The 14865-nt window shown below is 39.0% G+C and overlaps 1 protein-coding gene across 1 annotated transcript in view; it reads left to right on the top strand.

Moving 5' to 3' along the window:
- Positions 1-14865, top strand: part of COL19A1 (collagen type XIX alpha 1 chain) — a 325830-nt gene that overhangs the window by 146127 nt on the left and 164838 nt on the right. The window contains 2 exon segments of the mRNA XM_080665043.1: positions 38-91; positions 1708-1743. Coding sequence (XP_080521169.1) covers positions 38-91; positions 1708-1743 — 90 coding nt within the window.

The raw sequence follows: 14865 nt of genomic DNA, 5'->3' as shown, positions 1-14865 counted from the left end.
GTGTATAGAAATCACATTGTTTTTATTTTTTGTACAGGGTTTGAAAGGTGACTTGGGTCCTCGTGGTGCACCTGGCCCCAAAGGAGAAAAGGTATCATACTCACTGAGAAAAGTGCTGATCTTTTCTTAAGAAACCCCTGAGAACCTGGGCAGTGACTTTTCATTGATGCTGTTTAACTGCCAAAAGTTAATTTTGTTCAAATGAACCAAAGGCTTATATGTTAAAAGTATCTAAACAAGAAAAGCCTTTTTTGGTTCATTTACTTAGTCTGAAGAGACTAAATGCACAATTGCTAGTCAACATTAATTTGTGTTTATAAGATTTCCCTTTTCTCTTTCTTGCTTAACAGCATTGGGTATTCCATCACCAAATTAGCAACCATGTCCTGTGTCAGGGAACTTTGCCAGTAGCACTGATCTGCTACTGTAATGGTGAAGCAGGTGGCCTTTGGGGGAAAGGAGGCTAATTTAGTATCTTAGTCTAAATGCTCCATTTCCTGCCACCTTTTCTTATATGCCATTTTACTAGTATAGTGGCATATTGGCAATTGACCTTGAAAAGGGAATTAAGAAATAGTAAAAGCAAGAGTCGTTTGGCACAAGGTCATTGGATGATCCCAATTTGATGAGAATTGTACGCATGGGTGTTTTGCACTATATGTAGTTCTCCACCATCAGCGCATTTAGAAATCCTTGTCTGTCGTCAATATTTACCTCTGCATTAAAGCTGGTCTTGTAAATCGGTCCTCAGTGAGTGATTTAAGCTACATCAATGTTTCTTAACAAGGATTGGTCATTTGTATTCAGTCATTCCCCCAAATAATGATTACACAATGCTGTCTTAACTTTTGAGCTGACTATATTAGATGAGAAAAGATAAAGTTATACATATACTTTCAACCTGAGAATACAAGGTCCCAGTGCCCCATGCCACACAGCGTATGCTCTCCATCATCTCCACTTAAATAAGGATTATAGCCATGATGCTTGGTCTTAATGACTAAGAGTTCTTATGAATTAAACGGGGGCACTGATACAATAAGGTGGCATATAGGTGGACATATTTACATATCAGAAAATAGTGAACTTTTAGATGAACCATTTTTTAAAGACTTTGACTCGTTTGTCAATACATCCATCTGGTAATTTGTATTCACATACATCAGCAAAGCAATGTTAGTATTTAAAAATACATAAATATGGGCAAAGCCTTTTACAATTAATGGCAAGTGCAATGCCAATGCAGCCGAGCATTAAAAGAGGAAATGGGACCACTTCTTGCAGCTGGGAGGCATGAAGTGGGGACATCCATTTATTATTTCTGCTGATCCTCATACTAACTTTGTCAGAAAAAGTGCCCATCATTGTGACATGTCCCAGCTGCTCCTTTGGCAAGTAGTCATGTTTGAAGAGATATTCTTTCTAATTTTGGTTCAGTGGACAAAAGTATAGAAATCAGATTACTTTAGCTTTTCAAAACAAGTCCTGCAGAAAGCATGAGCGTGCACCAGGTGATATTTATATCATGAGAGCTCAAAGACATGATACATCTCTCAGTGTGCTTTTATCATGATAAACTTCTATTTTCCTTTTCTTCAGGATTTATCTATCTATTCAGATATTGTTTCTATCTATTCAGAAAATTTATAAATATTATGTGTAAAAAGAGGCTACTGGTAACTGCAACTTTTCTTTAATTTATTTTAGGGTGAAACAGGACCTCCAGGACCACCAGCCTTAACTGTAAGTATTCTTCAAACCAAAATGATAAATTGAAATATGTTATCCTATTTATTATTTATACTACATCATGGCTAAACCAGAATTTAAGCCACAGGCTATTTTGAGAATTGATAGTGACCTCAGGGTGCATTTAGCCAAACCTCCAAATGTTAAAGATGGGGCATCTACTCACAGTAGTGACGTACTTGAACTGAGGTTACATAGGTAGTTACTAGAAAAGTCTGGAAGCAGTACCTGTCCTGAGCAATTTTCTCTACCTTCCTTCCATGCGGTTCATAATTTTACCCCTTCGATGTTTGATTATACATTCTTAACAGGACATTTAAAGTTAATGGAAGCAGAGACAGTTCTGCATACTCAACAAACTGAAAAAGAACAAAATAAACCAAAATCACCCAGTGGTAAGAACAGCTACCTATTTTAGTGGATTGTTACATCCCCCCACATCTGCCCAAGACTTGCTTTTTTCTATATGATTTGCTTCTAAGATTTCCAAATGATAAAATGGCGATATTTCAGAAACAGATTTATGAGAAAAGTTTATAATGTGCACACAATGGGATTATTCTCATTTAAATGGTTCATCATTTATTAAGAATTTAATCATAAATATGTAATTGTTTTATATTTATGTACAATTTACTACTATAGATTTTGTCCATAGGCCATTAAGGATTCTCATTTAACTTAAAGAATTGATTTAAGAATGACTCTAAGCCTAATAGAAAAGAAAAAAGTTTTTATTTAAAGTAAGATCATTTATAGCCTGAGGTCTCTCGAATTTAATGTTGGTGTGACCTAATGACATAAGTTAAGAATTTAAGTCATCATTTTTCAAAGACCTGTCCTGGTTATAAAAGCTCACATTTAAAAAAGTCTTCTAGCATCTGGATGGAGCTTTTCCCACAGAGCAGAACAGGAATCTCAAAAGCTGTGTGTGGCTTTGATAACATTTACATATCGCTATATACTTGAAAATGTCATTTCAGACAATACTTTAGTAATGTCTTACACCAAGCGTGTCAAACTCGTGGCCCACGGGCCGCATGTGGCCCACAAGGAATATTTTTGCGGCCCAGCCAATATAATGGTATGTAAGAAATGTTTTAATAAAAATTTCATAACTTAATTTTTACAATATCCTGTTACACATAATTATTAATAACGAACTACAACTTTCGCTAATGACTGATTACTATAATCATTTGCATTCATTTCCCTTACGCGCATTATACACTGGCGCACCATTTCTCTCCACTAATACTAGCAGTGAATATTTTAGCAGCTGATTCTCACATCATTAGTCTTGGACTGACTTGTTTGGTATGCGCAACAGGAAATATTTCACTTTTGGAGAACAAGAAAAATAGGTTTATTTGCGTTACGCTTTTTAATTTGTGCAGTTATTCAGTGTCTGGTAAGTTAATGTTCAAGAAAAAATATTAATTTTTATAAAAATGTTCTATTATTTTATGTTAATGGTTACTCATTTATTTCAGCCCTTTGTATTCAGCAAGTCTCTATCGAAATAATCCTGTTTCTATGAAAATTGAAGCTTTTGTTTTTTTGCAGCCCACATAAACTTAAACCTTGTGTATTTGGCCCGTGTTAGCCTTCGAGTTTGACATGCTTGTCTTACACATAGTCTTTGCAGTGCTTACTTAAGGGACAAGTATAAATCGAAAATCTAAGGAACCAAGCAGATGACTTTATTAGGAATAACCAAATTCAACTTGCAATGAATGGAATTCTGTGCTTGAAGCTTTTGTTTTCAAGATGGAAATAAAATCTGTGAATTTAGAGGAAGCTTTATCTGTATATTATTCAAGTTTTATACTACGTGGAGTTTATTTTTTAAATTATTTGGCAGTGATTTAGGGTTAAGCCTGCTCATTTTACTTAAGTCTCCTGCTTGTTTTTCTTCAATCAAGTGATTTGCTCAACTGCTTCCTTTTAGTTATCTGATTTCCTAGTTGTTTTCAACTTGTGTTTGAAGAGCAAAATGCAGTTTATGTGTATCAGTTCACCGCATATACAGTTTTGTCTCTGTAATCAGAAAGTTGTATTGGATGGTATCGGTTTTGTGGAATTTTAATGACGGCTGATGTCTTCCTGCCAAGTGGCACCCTATAGGTGTCTCTTGGCACTATTCAGCTGGCAGATACTGAGGGGGTACAAGCTAATGTTTATACTTAACTAAGGATATGTCAAGGCAAAAAGACAATGAAAAGAAATGTTTTATTTCATAAAAGAAAAAAATCTGTACTATTTGGATATGACCATCTGTATGCTTGGCATTACTTTATTAATCTAGATAATCAACTGTTAACTATGAAATAGGGATGAACTTAAATGAATGCCAAATTACCATGCACACTAAATATTTAATTGATCTTATAATGCAGATTGATACATTTTAATGAAGTGATTGATAACAGTCTCAAGGAAGCCACAATGACTGAGTCCACTATATTTGAATGAAATGAGGCACCAAGCCCTGGCCAGTGTTGCACAATGGTTTGAGTGTATTCAATTCCTAGTTAAGGGCACATACCTGGGTTGCAGATTTGATCCCCAGCCCCAAACGGGGAGCATGCAGGAGGCAACCAATCAATGTGCTTTTCTCACATCAATGTTTCTCTCTCTCTTTCTCTCTCCCTTCCCTCCCTCCTTTCCATTCTTCCTAAAAATCAATGGAAAAATATCCTAGGGTGAGGATTAACAAAACAAAACAAAAAGAGAAAGAAATGAGGCACCAATATATAGGAGTCAATAAACTTAGAGTTCAGCCACGGTGGTTCTCATAGCTAGCTGCACACTAAACTCCACGGGAGAGCTTTAAAACATACCAGTGTGTGCCTCCACCCCGAGAAATTATAATTCAATAGATATGATGTGGAACCAGTACGTTTAAAAAGCTCTCCAGGTAGTTATATATGCAGTGGGAGTTGAAAGCCACTGTTTATGGCACTATAATGGAACAAGCATTTTTTTTACTTGGAAAATTCCTTGAGACTTTTGAAGAAGCCTAGCTTTCATCTTAAATTCAACTTAATGTATTATAATAAAGAAATAGCTCTTTCCATTTGGGAGGCATAATAGTAAAACTAAAGTAAGACTGAAGCCTGTTTGGTTAAGTGGAGGAGATTAGGGCTAGGAAGGTATCTTTAATTATAGCCTTAACCTAACCATTCAAGGCCTCCAGTGGGCTCAGGTGACTGAAGACATCTCAAAATTTAATGTGCATAGGAACCTTAAGGGTCTTGTTTAAATGCATATTTCCTTCCATAAGTCTGAGGTGATGGCCTAAGATTCTACATTTGTAATGAGAGGATGCGGATGCTACTGGTCCTCAGACCACACCTGGAGTCACAGGGCTTAACATCCAATTGTGCTGCAGACTCTGCTTCCTTCCACAGATCAGCGCTTCTCCACCTGTAGTGCACATTAGAGTCACTTGAGGTGCTTTAAAAGCTCCAATTCCCAGGCTGTACCTTATGCCAAAAAAAAAAATGAGAATCTCTGGTCGGTTTAATTTTCCCCCAGCACTTCCAATGTGCAGCCAAGGATGAGAACTAATGCTCTGAAGGCGTGTCCAATACTTTTCTCCACAGCTTCCTCTTTCAGAGTCTGAGCAAACATTTTAGAATTACTCATTACTTCAGCATTTGTATCAAAAACACCCAACCTGATTACTTTCAGAAGCACTTCCAGGAAATGCAGACTCTCTATTAATACCGGTGATTTGTTTCCTGATTAATTGATTCTAGAGGATGACCATGACCTTCCATCTGCACATTTACAACCCACTTGTACGTCCGGCAACAGTCCTGTCTTGAGCAGGACTCAGCATTGGCAAGTCCAGCACATAGAACCTCAGAGACCAAGCATACAGACCTGAACTGCCCTGAATAAATACGGGGGAAAATGTTGAAAACTTTTTTCCCTCTAAAGCATACACACTATATTTGTTTTGGTTTTATTTGAATTTTGCTTAATAAGAAATTGAGAGCAATAGTAATTGAGCACACTGAAACACTAAGTTTACTGATGCAGGGTAGTCCTTTTGGATACAGGACTTTTTGAGAAGGATTGTGTTTATCACTGGTATTTTCATGTCCCTGTGGATTACTGTGCTTTGGCTATTATTTTAAATTTTAAAAATCATGTAGAACCATTTCATTTCAGAAATCCAATATATAAAACTATCCATCTATTTGAATGAAATGTTACTTTGTTTCTTAGTTATACTTTCCTTAGAACAGGTTGTATAAAATTGGGTCTTAGTGGAGGAGATGGATAAAGGAATAAAAGAAGCCAAGTGTAGAAGAAATAAGGAAAGGCAACCTATGAAATGGGAGGAAATATTTGCAAACCATATATCTGATAAGGGGTTAATATCCAAAATATATAAGGAACTCATATAACCCAATAGCAAAAAAACAAAAAACCCACAGATAATTGCATAAACTTTTTTTTTTTCAAAAAAGACATACAAACTGCCAACAGGTACATAAAATGATACTCAACATCACTACTCATCAGGGAAATGTAAATCAAAACCACAATAAGAAATCATCTCACATCTGTTAGAATGGCTATTATAAAAAGACAAGAAAAAATGTGTTGGTGATGATGTGGAGAAAAATGAAACCCTTGTGTATTGTTGGTGGGATTGTAAATTGGTGCAGCCACTATGGAAAACAGTGTGGAGGTTACTCAAAATATTAAAAATAGAACTACCATATGATCTAGCAACCTCACTTCTGAGTACATATCTAAAAGAAATGCAGTCCTATCTCAAAGAGACAATCTGTATTTCCATGTTCATTTCAGCATTATTCACAATAGCCAGGAGATTGAACCAACCTAAGACTATTGATAGATGAATGAGTAAATGAATATACAATTATTCAGTCATAAAAAGAAGAAAATCCTCCCATTTGCAATAGCATGGATGGACCTTGAGGGTCTATGCTAAGTGAAATATATCAGAAAGACAAATACTAAATGTTCTCACCTGAATGCAGAACCAAATTTATAGGAACAGATCGTATAATGAGGGTTGCCGAGGTAGAGAGTAAGGAAATTGGAAAATATTGGTTGAGGATAAAAACTTAGAGTTATGAGTAAGTTCTGGGGACCATATGTATAGCATGGTAACTATAGTTAACAATACTGTATTAGATATTTGAAAGTTACTAACAGACTAAATCTTAATGATATCAACACACACACTCACACACACACACAAAGGTATTTATGTATTTATGTGAGATGATGGAGTTGTTAGCTAACCTAATTATGATAATCATCTCACTATATATACAAGTGTATAAAATCAGATTGTATACCAGACTCTTACACAATATTATATGTCAATTTTATCCCAATAAAACTGGGGGGAAAGTAAGTTACTGATGAGTTTAAAATGTCTCTTCTGTTGGCCTTTATAATTTTCAAAGCAGAGATTAGAGTGCAGTTACATAAACCAAGGCAGGATAGCCTACAGTACACCTGTGCTATATGATATGGTATATTGCTCCTATAGGCTATAAGCTGTATGTCATGTTACTGTACCAAACAACACAAGATTAAATCAAGTACAAGAGAAAATGATGCGATTAAGAGACAAAGTATGAGATGTATGAGACTGCTGCCTGGGTAACAGGCATACTGTTATACAGCAAACTTCTTTTTATAGGTAAAGAGACTATACTCTAAAACAGGGGTGGGGAACCTTTATTTGGCCAAGGGCCAATTGGATATTTGTAACATCATTGCTTAATATAATTCACTTAATATAAATTTATGTTGCTATGAAAAAAACTCCTAGATTTATTGAATTTTGAGTCCTGCCTGTGGTTGCCTTGGCAGGGCCAGACCAAATAATTTCCTAGGCTTTAGACAGTCCACAAGCTGGACATTCCCCACCCCTGCTCTAAAATAACCATAAAAAGATATAGACATGGAAAAGTAATGTCATGAAGGCCTGGGGTGGGGCAGGGCTGGGTGGAGAGGGGCAAAGATGAGGAAAATAGGGGACATCTGTAATACTGTCAACAGTAAAAAATATATATGTGTACATATATCATCTATAATAATAAAAGTGTAATATGCAAATCAACCGAATGGCCAACGATCACGCTATGACACGCACTGGCGCCAGGCCAGCCAAGGCGGATGCAATGCGGTTAGTTGGGAGGGGGCTACCATTGACCCACGATCGCCCTGCAGAGGGAGGCCCAGGCCACCGGCTGGTGGGGCAATCAATCGGGGCAGGGGGGGCGCTCCGCAATCACCCCAAAGAGGGAGGCCCAGGCCACCCTCCACAGAGTGATTGATTGGGGGGCTCCATGATTGATCACCCCAAAGAGGGAGGCTCAGGCCACCCTCTGCAGGGTGATTGATTGAGGGGCTCCATGGTTGATTACCCCAAAGAGGGAAGCCCAGGCCACTGGCCTGCAGGCTGCAGCAGGTGGGCGGGGCCTCCCTCTGCAGGGCAATTAATAGGGGAGGTGGACATCCCCCAAGGGGTCCCAGACTGTGAGAGGGCACAGGCTGGGCTGAGGGATAACCACCACCCCCCCCCCCCAGTGCACAAATGTCATGCACCAGGCCACTAGTATATCTACACTAATAAAAGAGAAAGCTGCAAATTGACCATACCTCCGCAACGGCCACCAGTCAATCAGGAGTGAGTATGCAAATTAACCCAACAAAGATGGTGGGTTAATTCCAACAAAGATGGTGGGTTAATTTGCATATGCAGGCACGGAGTGAAGACTGAAGACTGAAGATGACAGAAGACTGAAGAGGCTTGGCTTCTCCACTGTGGCCAGAGCAAAGGCCTGGGTCCTGAGTGCCTGAGGAAAACTGGTGCTGGCAGCCAGGGGAAGGAACGCCTATTGCACAACTCTTCGTGCAACAGACCTCTAGTGTGTATATAAATAGTGTGTGTGTGTGTGTGTGTATGTTTACATATATATGCACACATAAACCAATAACATAGTTATGTATTATCATTATCAAGTATTATGTACTGTACATAATTTTATGTGCTACATTTTTATACAACTGGCAGCCCAATACCCTATATTTATGTGAGCTAAAACCAACACTGAATAAGGAAAACATATAATAACATCCAAATTTGTTTAAGAAACAATGTGTCTAATATTAAAATGAAAATTTATGTTAAAGATACATTCTGATAAATTATTCTAAAGTCATGAAGATTTTCACATAAAAATGCTCTATTAAAGTAAAGATTTTATGGTTTATTTGTATTTTTGAATTTTGGCATTTTACATTAACCTTTTCTTGACATTTAAATATAATTATAAATCCTTACATTTCAATATGCAGCTATAATAAGTACAGATCCTTTGGTTCTTTGTTATTTGTTGTTAAAATCTTAATTTTGTGTAAAGGTAGTGTGTCTTTCCATATAACTTCCTAAACTTGTGTATATGTTTTATGTCCTTACTATTTATTCACTATTTCCAGCTTCTCCTCAAATAAATATACTGCTGTTTTTATAGTAAGTTTTGCTAAAATCTTTACCTCAAGGTTCAGAAGCAAGGCCTTATTAAAATGAGGCAACTGGTTAATACTTCTTTCCCTCTCTTCTCTTTTGGTCTTTCTCCGGGTGGAAAAAGGTGGGACAGTGTTACCTCACATAATTTACCCACTAATTTTAGTTCCCAAGGAAAATGACTGTGTTGCTCTGGCCCTGTCTCTTTGGGGAGTTATTAAAGACTCATCCAGATGGCACCAAATGTTTACACAGAAGCCAAAGGTTTAGAGAGTCAACAGCAGAAGTGTCTTAGACATAATTACTAAATGAGACTTTAAATGCCAGTTCCTTAGGGCCCAGATAAATCCAGCTTAAGGGAAAATTAAGCACAGAGATGGAGGACAGATTTCACCCTATGAAAGCTACCTAAATACCATAAGCAACGGAGAGGAAATCACAGCTGCTTATTTATAAATCAGATGACATACAAATTAAAGATGGCCCTAATGCACAAGAGACAATACAGTATTCATATAAGGGAAGCCTTGCAATGTAGTTTTGTTTTATAAATTAGCATAAACAAGGTACAGAAATGATCAGTAGATGAGATGGTCCCTTCCATCCCTTCCTCCTTCCTTTTAACCTGCCCAGTTACTCAAATTCTATGTGTCAGACACTACACTAGGTACTGTTTTTACCTTCTTGAAACCTATTTGATTTAAGAAAAAAGCAACCAGTTGATTATAAAATTGCTCATTTTTAAACTGATCATTTGAAATTAATACATAAATATCCTACAAGTATTTGTACAACTGTAGTTATGCTGGTACTACACAAAAATATTTAGTTATTTCTGAAAAAAATTTTACTAGAATTTTTATGTTATAATTTGGTTATTCACTTTAAATACATTTAAATCACAGACTCAACTACTAAATAATTATAAAGAACTATAACCATCTCTTTTTTAAATTTTATTTAATTGTTGACAGTATTACAGGTGTCCCCCAACTTCTCCCCCCTTTACTCCCCTCCTCCCAGCCCCTGTCCCACCCCAGGCCTTCTCTTTTTAAGTGAATGAAATATTGTATTTTTGTTAAATGCGCATGAAGCATAATTTCTCTGTTCTGACTAGAATAAACATATGTTCTGTAGCATAATAATTAACAGTCAATTCAATTTAACATTGTTTTAAATTTCTTACATATTAAAATATGGGTTATTTATATGCTCTTTCTATGAATTGCCTGAATTTGAATTAATACTATTAGCCTTAAAATGTTTCAGAATTCACATTTAATTCATTGTTTACTTTCTGTAACTGGTGATCCAGCTCAATGATGTTTAGTGTACGAGTGGGCCAGTAGAAGGAAGGCAGTGGAATTTTTTTCAAAAACCCAACCTTTTTCTAAAATTTGTGGGCAAAAGACATATAAATGAATTTGTTGATTAAAATAGAAAGCATTTCTATACTATAAAGCCATTTTTATTGACTCTGTGAAGAAATATAGTGGAGTTGATGCTTAAGGCCCTAGAAAGATTTATGTTTAGCCTGAGAAGATTTATATTGTAGAAAACCTACCATCAGTTCATTTGACAGGGAGGTGATTTATATATCTTCCATCAGATGCATGATTTGAGAATAGCTCCTTCTGCCCTTCTGTTTATAGTTTGCTTCTGTTTCAAAAGACATTTAAAAAAATTGTTTTCATCAGAATTCAAAATTATGTATTTTAAAACTTAGTCAAATTTTCTATCCTAAAAGTGCTCTACTTTGGCATTTTGGTACTTTTATGATAGAAATATTTTATGTCATGTTATGATATTTAGCAATCTAGAAAAAAACATTAAAATGTATCTCACGTGCCATTAGAAAATGATAAAATAGATAAGACTTTTTAAAAAATCATATGCATAAAAATATGTACTTAAGCCATGAATCTACACAGAAATTACTTTAACTCAATTCCACTTTATTTAAGAATTTAACATTTTTTGTTCTATAAAATGGAATTTTAAAATGATTGCTCTCTAAAAGGATTAGAATTATATTTATTCCAATTAACTATTCAACTGTTTTTAACAAACCAAAAATGCATGAAATGTAGTTTAGGAGTTATGCAGACCCTGGATTCAGACTGCTTGGGTAATTTGAACCTTATGTTACTTGACCTTTCTGTGCCCTGATTTCATTGTCTATAAAATGGGAGCATAATATTTCCTATTGCATAGTGTTGTGGTGATGATTAAATTAATTAGCATTTGTATGATTTTTTGAACAATGACTGGCCCCTTTTTATTTTTTTAAATAATTCTTTATTGTTGAAAGTATTACATATATCTCCTTTTCTCTCCCATTTACCCCTTCCAGTCCACCCCATCCCCTGCCCCAGGCCCTCACTGCCCCATTGTCTGTGTCCATGGGCCATGTATATTTGCATATAAGGGCCTTGGTTGATTACCTCCCACCCACCCACCCTCCCCCACCTTCCTTCTGAGTTTCCATGTCTCTGGATCCACTCTGTTCATCAGTTTATTTTGCTCATTAGCTTCCACATATGAGTGAGATCATGTGATACTTTTCTATCTCTTACTGACTTATTTCACTTAGCATAATACTCTCCAGGTCCCTCCATGCTGTCTCAAAGACTAAGAAAGCCTTCTTTTTTAATTCTGCATAGTATTCCATGGTATAAATGTACCACAGCTTTTTATCCACTCATCTACTGATGGGCACTTGGGCTATTTCCAGATTTTAGCTATTGTAAATTGTGCTGCTATGAACATAGGGATGCATACATTCTTTTTGATTGGTATTTCTGGTTTCTTAGGATATATTCCTAGAAGTGGGATCACTGGGTCAAATGGCAGTTCCATATTTAATTCTTTGAGGAAACTCCATGCTGCTTTCCATAATGGCTGCACCAGTATGCATTCCCACCAGCAGTTCCCTTTTCTCCACATCCTTGCCAATGTAAGGCCGTGAAGACCCCCGGGAGGTCCTTTGGCAGAGCGACGACCCCAAATCAAACGCAGAACACGAGTCTCGATGCAAAAGCAAGAGGTTTCTTTATTCAAGCGCGGCGCAGGGACTCACAGGCAACAGTTCAAACTGCTGACTGGAGCCCCGAGCTAGGGTGGGCTACAGACTTTTAAAGGCAAAAATCACACGCAGGTGGGGGGCAAGATAGGTTATTTACACAAGATAGTTACAGAAACCTTGACAGGGGCTATAACTTTAACAAAAACCAGAAGTTAGGAGGTTGTTTACTGATAAGTGCAGGGCGGGAAGGTCAGCATGCTCTTTCCTGGGAAGGGGCTGTTTGCTTACTTTTATCTATTCCTTACTCCCAGAACAGTCTCCGTGGCGCCTGCTCTGGGAGTGCATTCTTTCATTCCCCCCTTTTCGTTTTTGGGGAGTTCCAATCCTGGGACTACAGACCCTCATTTTGAGAAAGCGGTTGGTATCTCTGTTGGAGTACCATTACCTGGACTGCACTTATTCTGTCCCGGATAAAAGCCACTAACCTGTTAAGGATGTAGGGGCCAAAAGTCAGGAGCATCAAAAGGATTATTAGGGGCCCCATCAAGGTAGATATCAGGGTGATGAACCAGGGGGAACGATTATACCAGCCTTCGAACCATCCCTGGTTAGTTTCCCGTTCTTGTCGCCGGGTCTCAAGTCTCTCTCTAAGTTTGGACATTGAGTCTTTTACAATCCCAGAATGGTCTGCATAGAAACAACACTGTTCCCTCAAAGCGGCACAGAGTCCCCCCTCCTGCAGGCGTCGAGTCTTCTCCTGGCCTGTGTGGAGCCCAGGCTAGGGATCTTATGGGTGAGGCTGCTGGTTGCCAGGATCCAGGCTGTTTCCTGCTGCAGGAGCTGGGAGTGGTGTAGCCAGGTCTGGATGCCGTCTACTGTAACAGCCGTGGGCATGCTCAGGATAACAGTGTAGCATCCCTTTCAGGTTGGGGTGAGTCCTTGGGCAGTGAACTTCTTTATCTACACCGAGTCCCCGGGCTGGAAGGGATGTACAGGGTCCGCGGTGAGCACTGGCAGTGCGTTTCAAACAAGCTTATGGGTGGCTCTCTGGGTATACTGCAGAGCCTGTAAGGACTTGAGCAAGGAATGGTTATGAATTCTAGTTTTTAGTTTCTCCCTGACCCTGGGAAGGATGCGGGGAGGTCTACTATACATGATTTCAAAAAGGGGGAGGAAACCCTTTCCAGTAGGGGGTACACCTGGCCCATAAGAGGGCGAAGGGCAGGAGGTTGGTCCAGTTTTCACCGGTTCCTAGGACAAATTTAATTCCTATGGCTTGCTTAGTGGGGTATGCTTCAACCCAACCCGAGAAGGTGTCTATAAGAACTACCAGGTACTTGTACCCTGACGCTGGTGGCTTAATTTCTGTGAAATCCACCTCCCAATGCTCTCCTAGGGAATTTCCCCCAGGCCTGAATTCCCAGGGGGACCCTCTTACCTTGCTTAGTATTTACCTGTGCACAGACAGTACTTCTAGTGATTATGCTTTTAATTATCTTATCTAAGCTTGGTATATAGTACCTGCCTCGCAGAAGTCCAGAAGTCTTGGTGTCGCCTAGGTGGGTAGCCTGGTGTAACTGGGCAACTAATGTCTGACCTAGAGCCTCTGGGACCAACAGTCTGTCATCTGGTAAGGTCCACCAACCATGTGGTCCTTTGATGGCTTGCTTCTGTTTTGCCAATTCCTCCTCTTGTTTGGTGTAGGATGGGTCTGCCGTAGGTCAAGGTCTGGCAGGGTTACTAAGACTTGTAAAGGCCCCACTGGTTTTAGGGCGGCTTCCTTGGCAGTTAGGTCTGCGGCTCTATTTCCTCTGGCTTCAATTGCCTCCCCTTTCTGATGTCCTGTGCAGTGCACTATTGCAACTGCCCTTGGGAGCCAGATGGCCTTTAATAAGGCTAAAATCTCTTCCCTATTTTTAATGTCCTTTCCGGCTGAAGTTGGTAACCCTCTTTCCCGGTGGATGGCACTGTGTCCCCATCAAAGGGCCTGGATTAAGGCCAAAAGTTTAGCTTTTTGTACTGATGTCCCCTATTCAGGGACTGCACCCAAATGGTGCGGTCCAGGGTGACTACTGCTGCCCCTGCATATCAGATCCCATCTGAACATAACTGCTCCCATCCGTGAACAGTACCTCGTCTGGTGATGATAGAGGGACATCTGTCAGGTCTGGGCGAGCTGTTTGTACTGCGTCTGTTACCTCTATGCAGTCATGAATTGTTTCCTCCGGATCATAATCTGGAAGCAGGCTGGCAGGGTTGATGGCCAGTGTCTTTTGGAACTGGATACAGGGCTGGTCCAGGAGAAGAGCTTGGCACTGGGTGATCCTGGTGTTTGACATCCATCTCTCCGGAGCAGCTCGAAGGAGGGCCTCCACAGCATGGAGTGTTGCCAGGGCTAGTTCCTGGCCCAGAGTCAGCTTATCTGCCTCCTTTACCAGCAATGCTGTGGCGGCCACTGCCCAGAGGCACGCTGGCCACCCTGCTGCCACGGGGTCTAGTCTCTTAGATAGGCCACAGGTCTCTTCCAGGGACCTAGAGTCTGAGTGAGAACCCCTTTGGC

The sequence above is a fragment of the Plecotus auritus genome (assembly GCF_963455305.1).
Source record: "Plecotus auritus genome assembly, chromosome: 4".
NCBI classification, from domain to species: Eukaryota; Metazoa; Chordata; class Mammalia; order Chiroptera; family Vespertilionidae; genus Plecotus; species Plecotus auritus.
The sequence above is the reverse complement of the archived record's forward strand: the minus strand, read 5'-3'. Positions and strand labels throughout refer to the sequence as shown.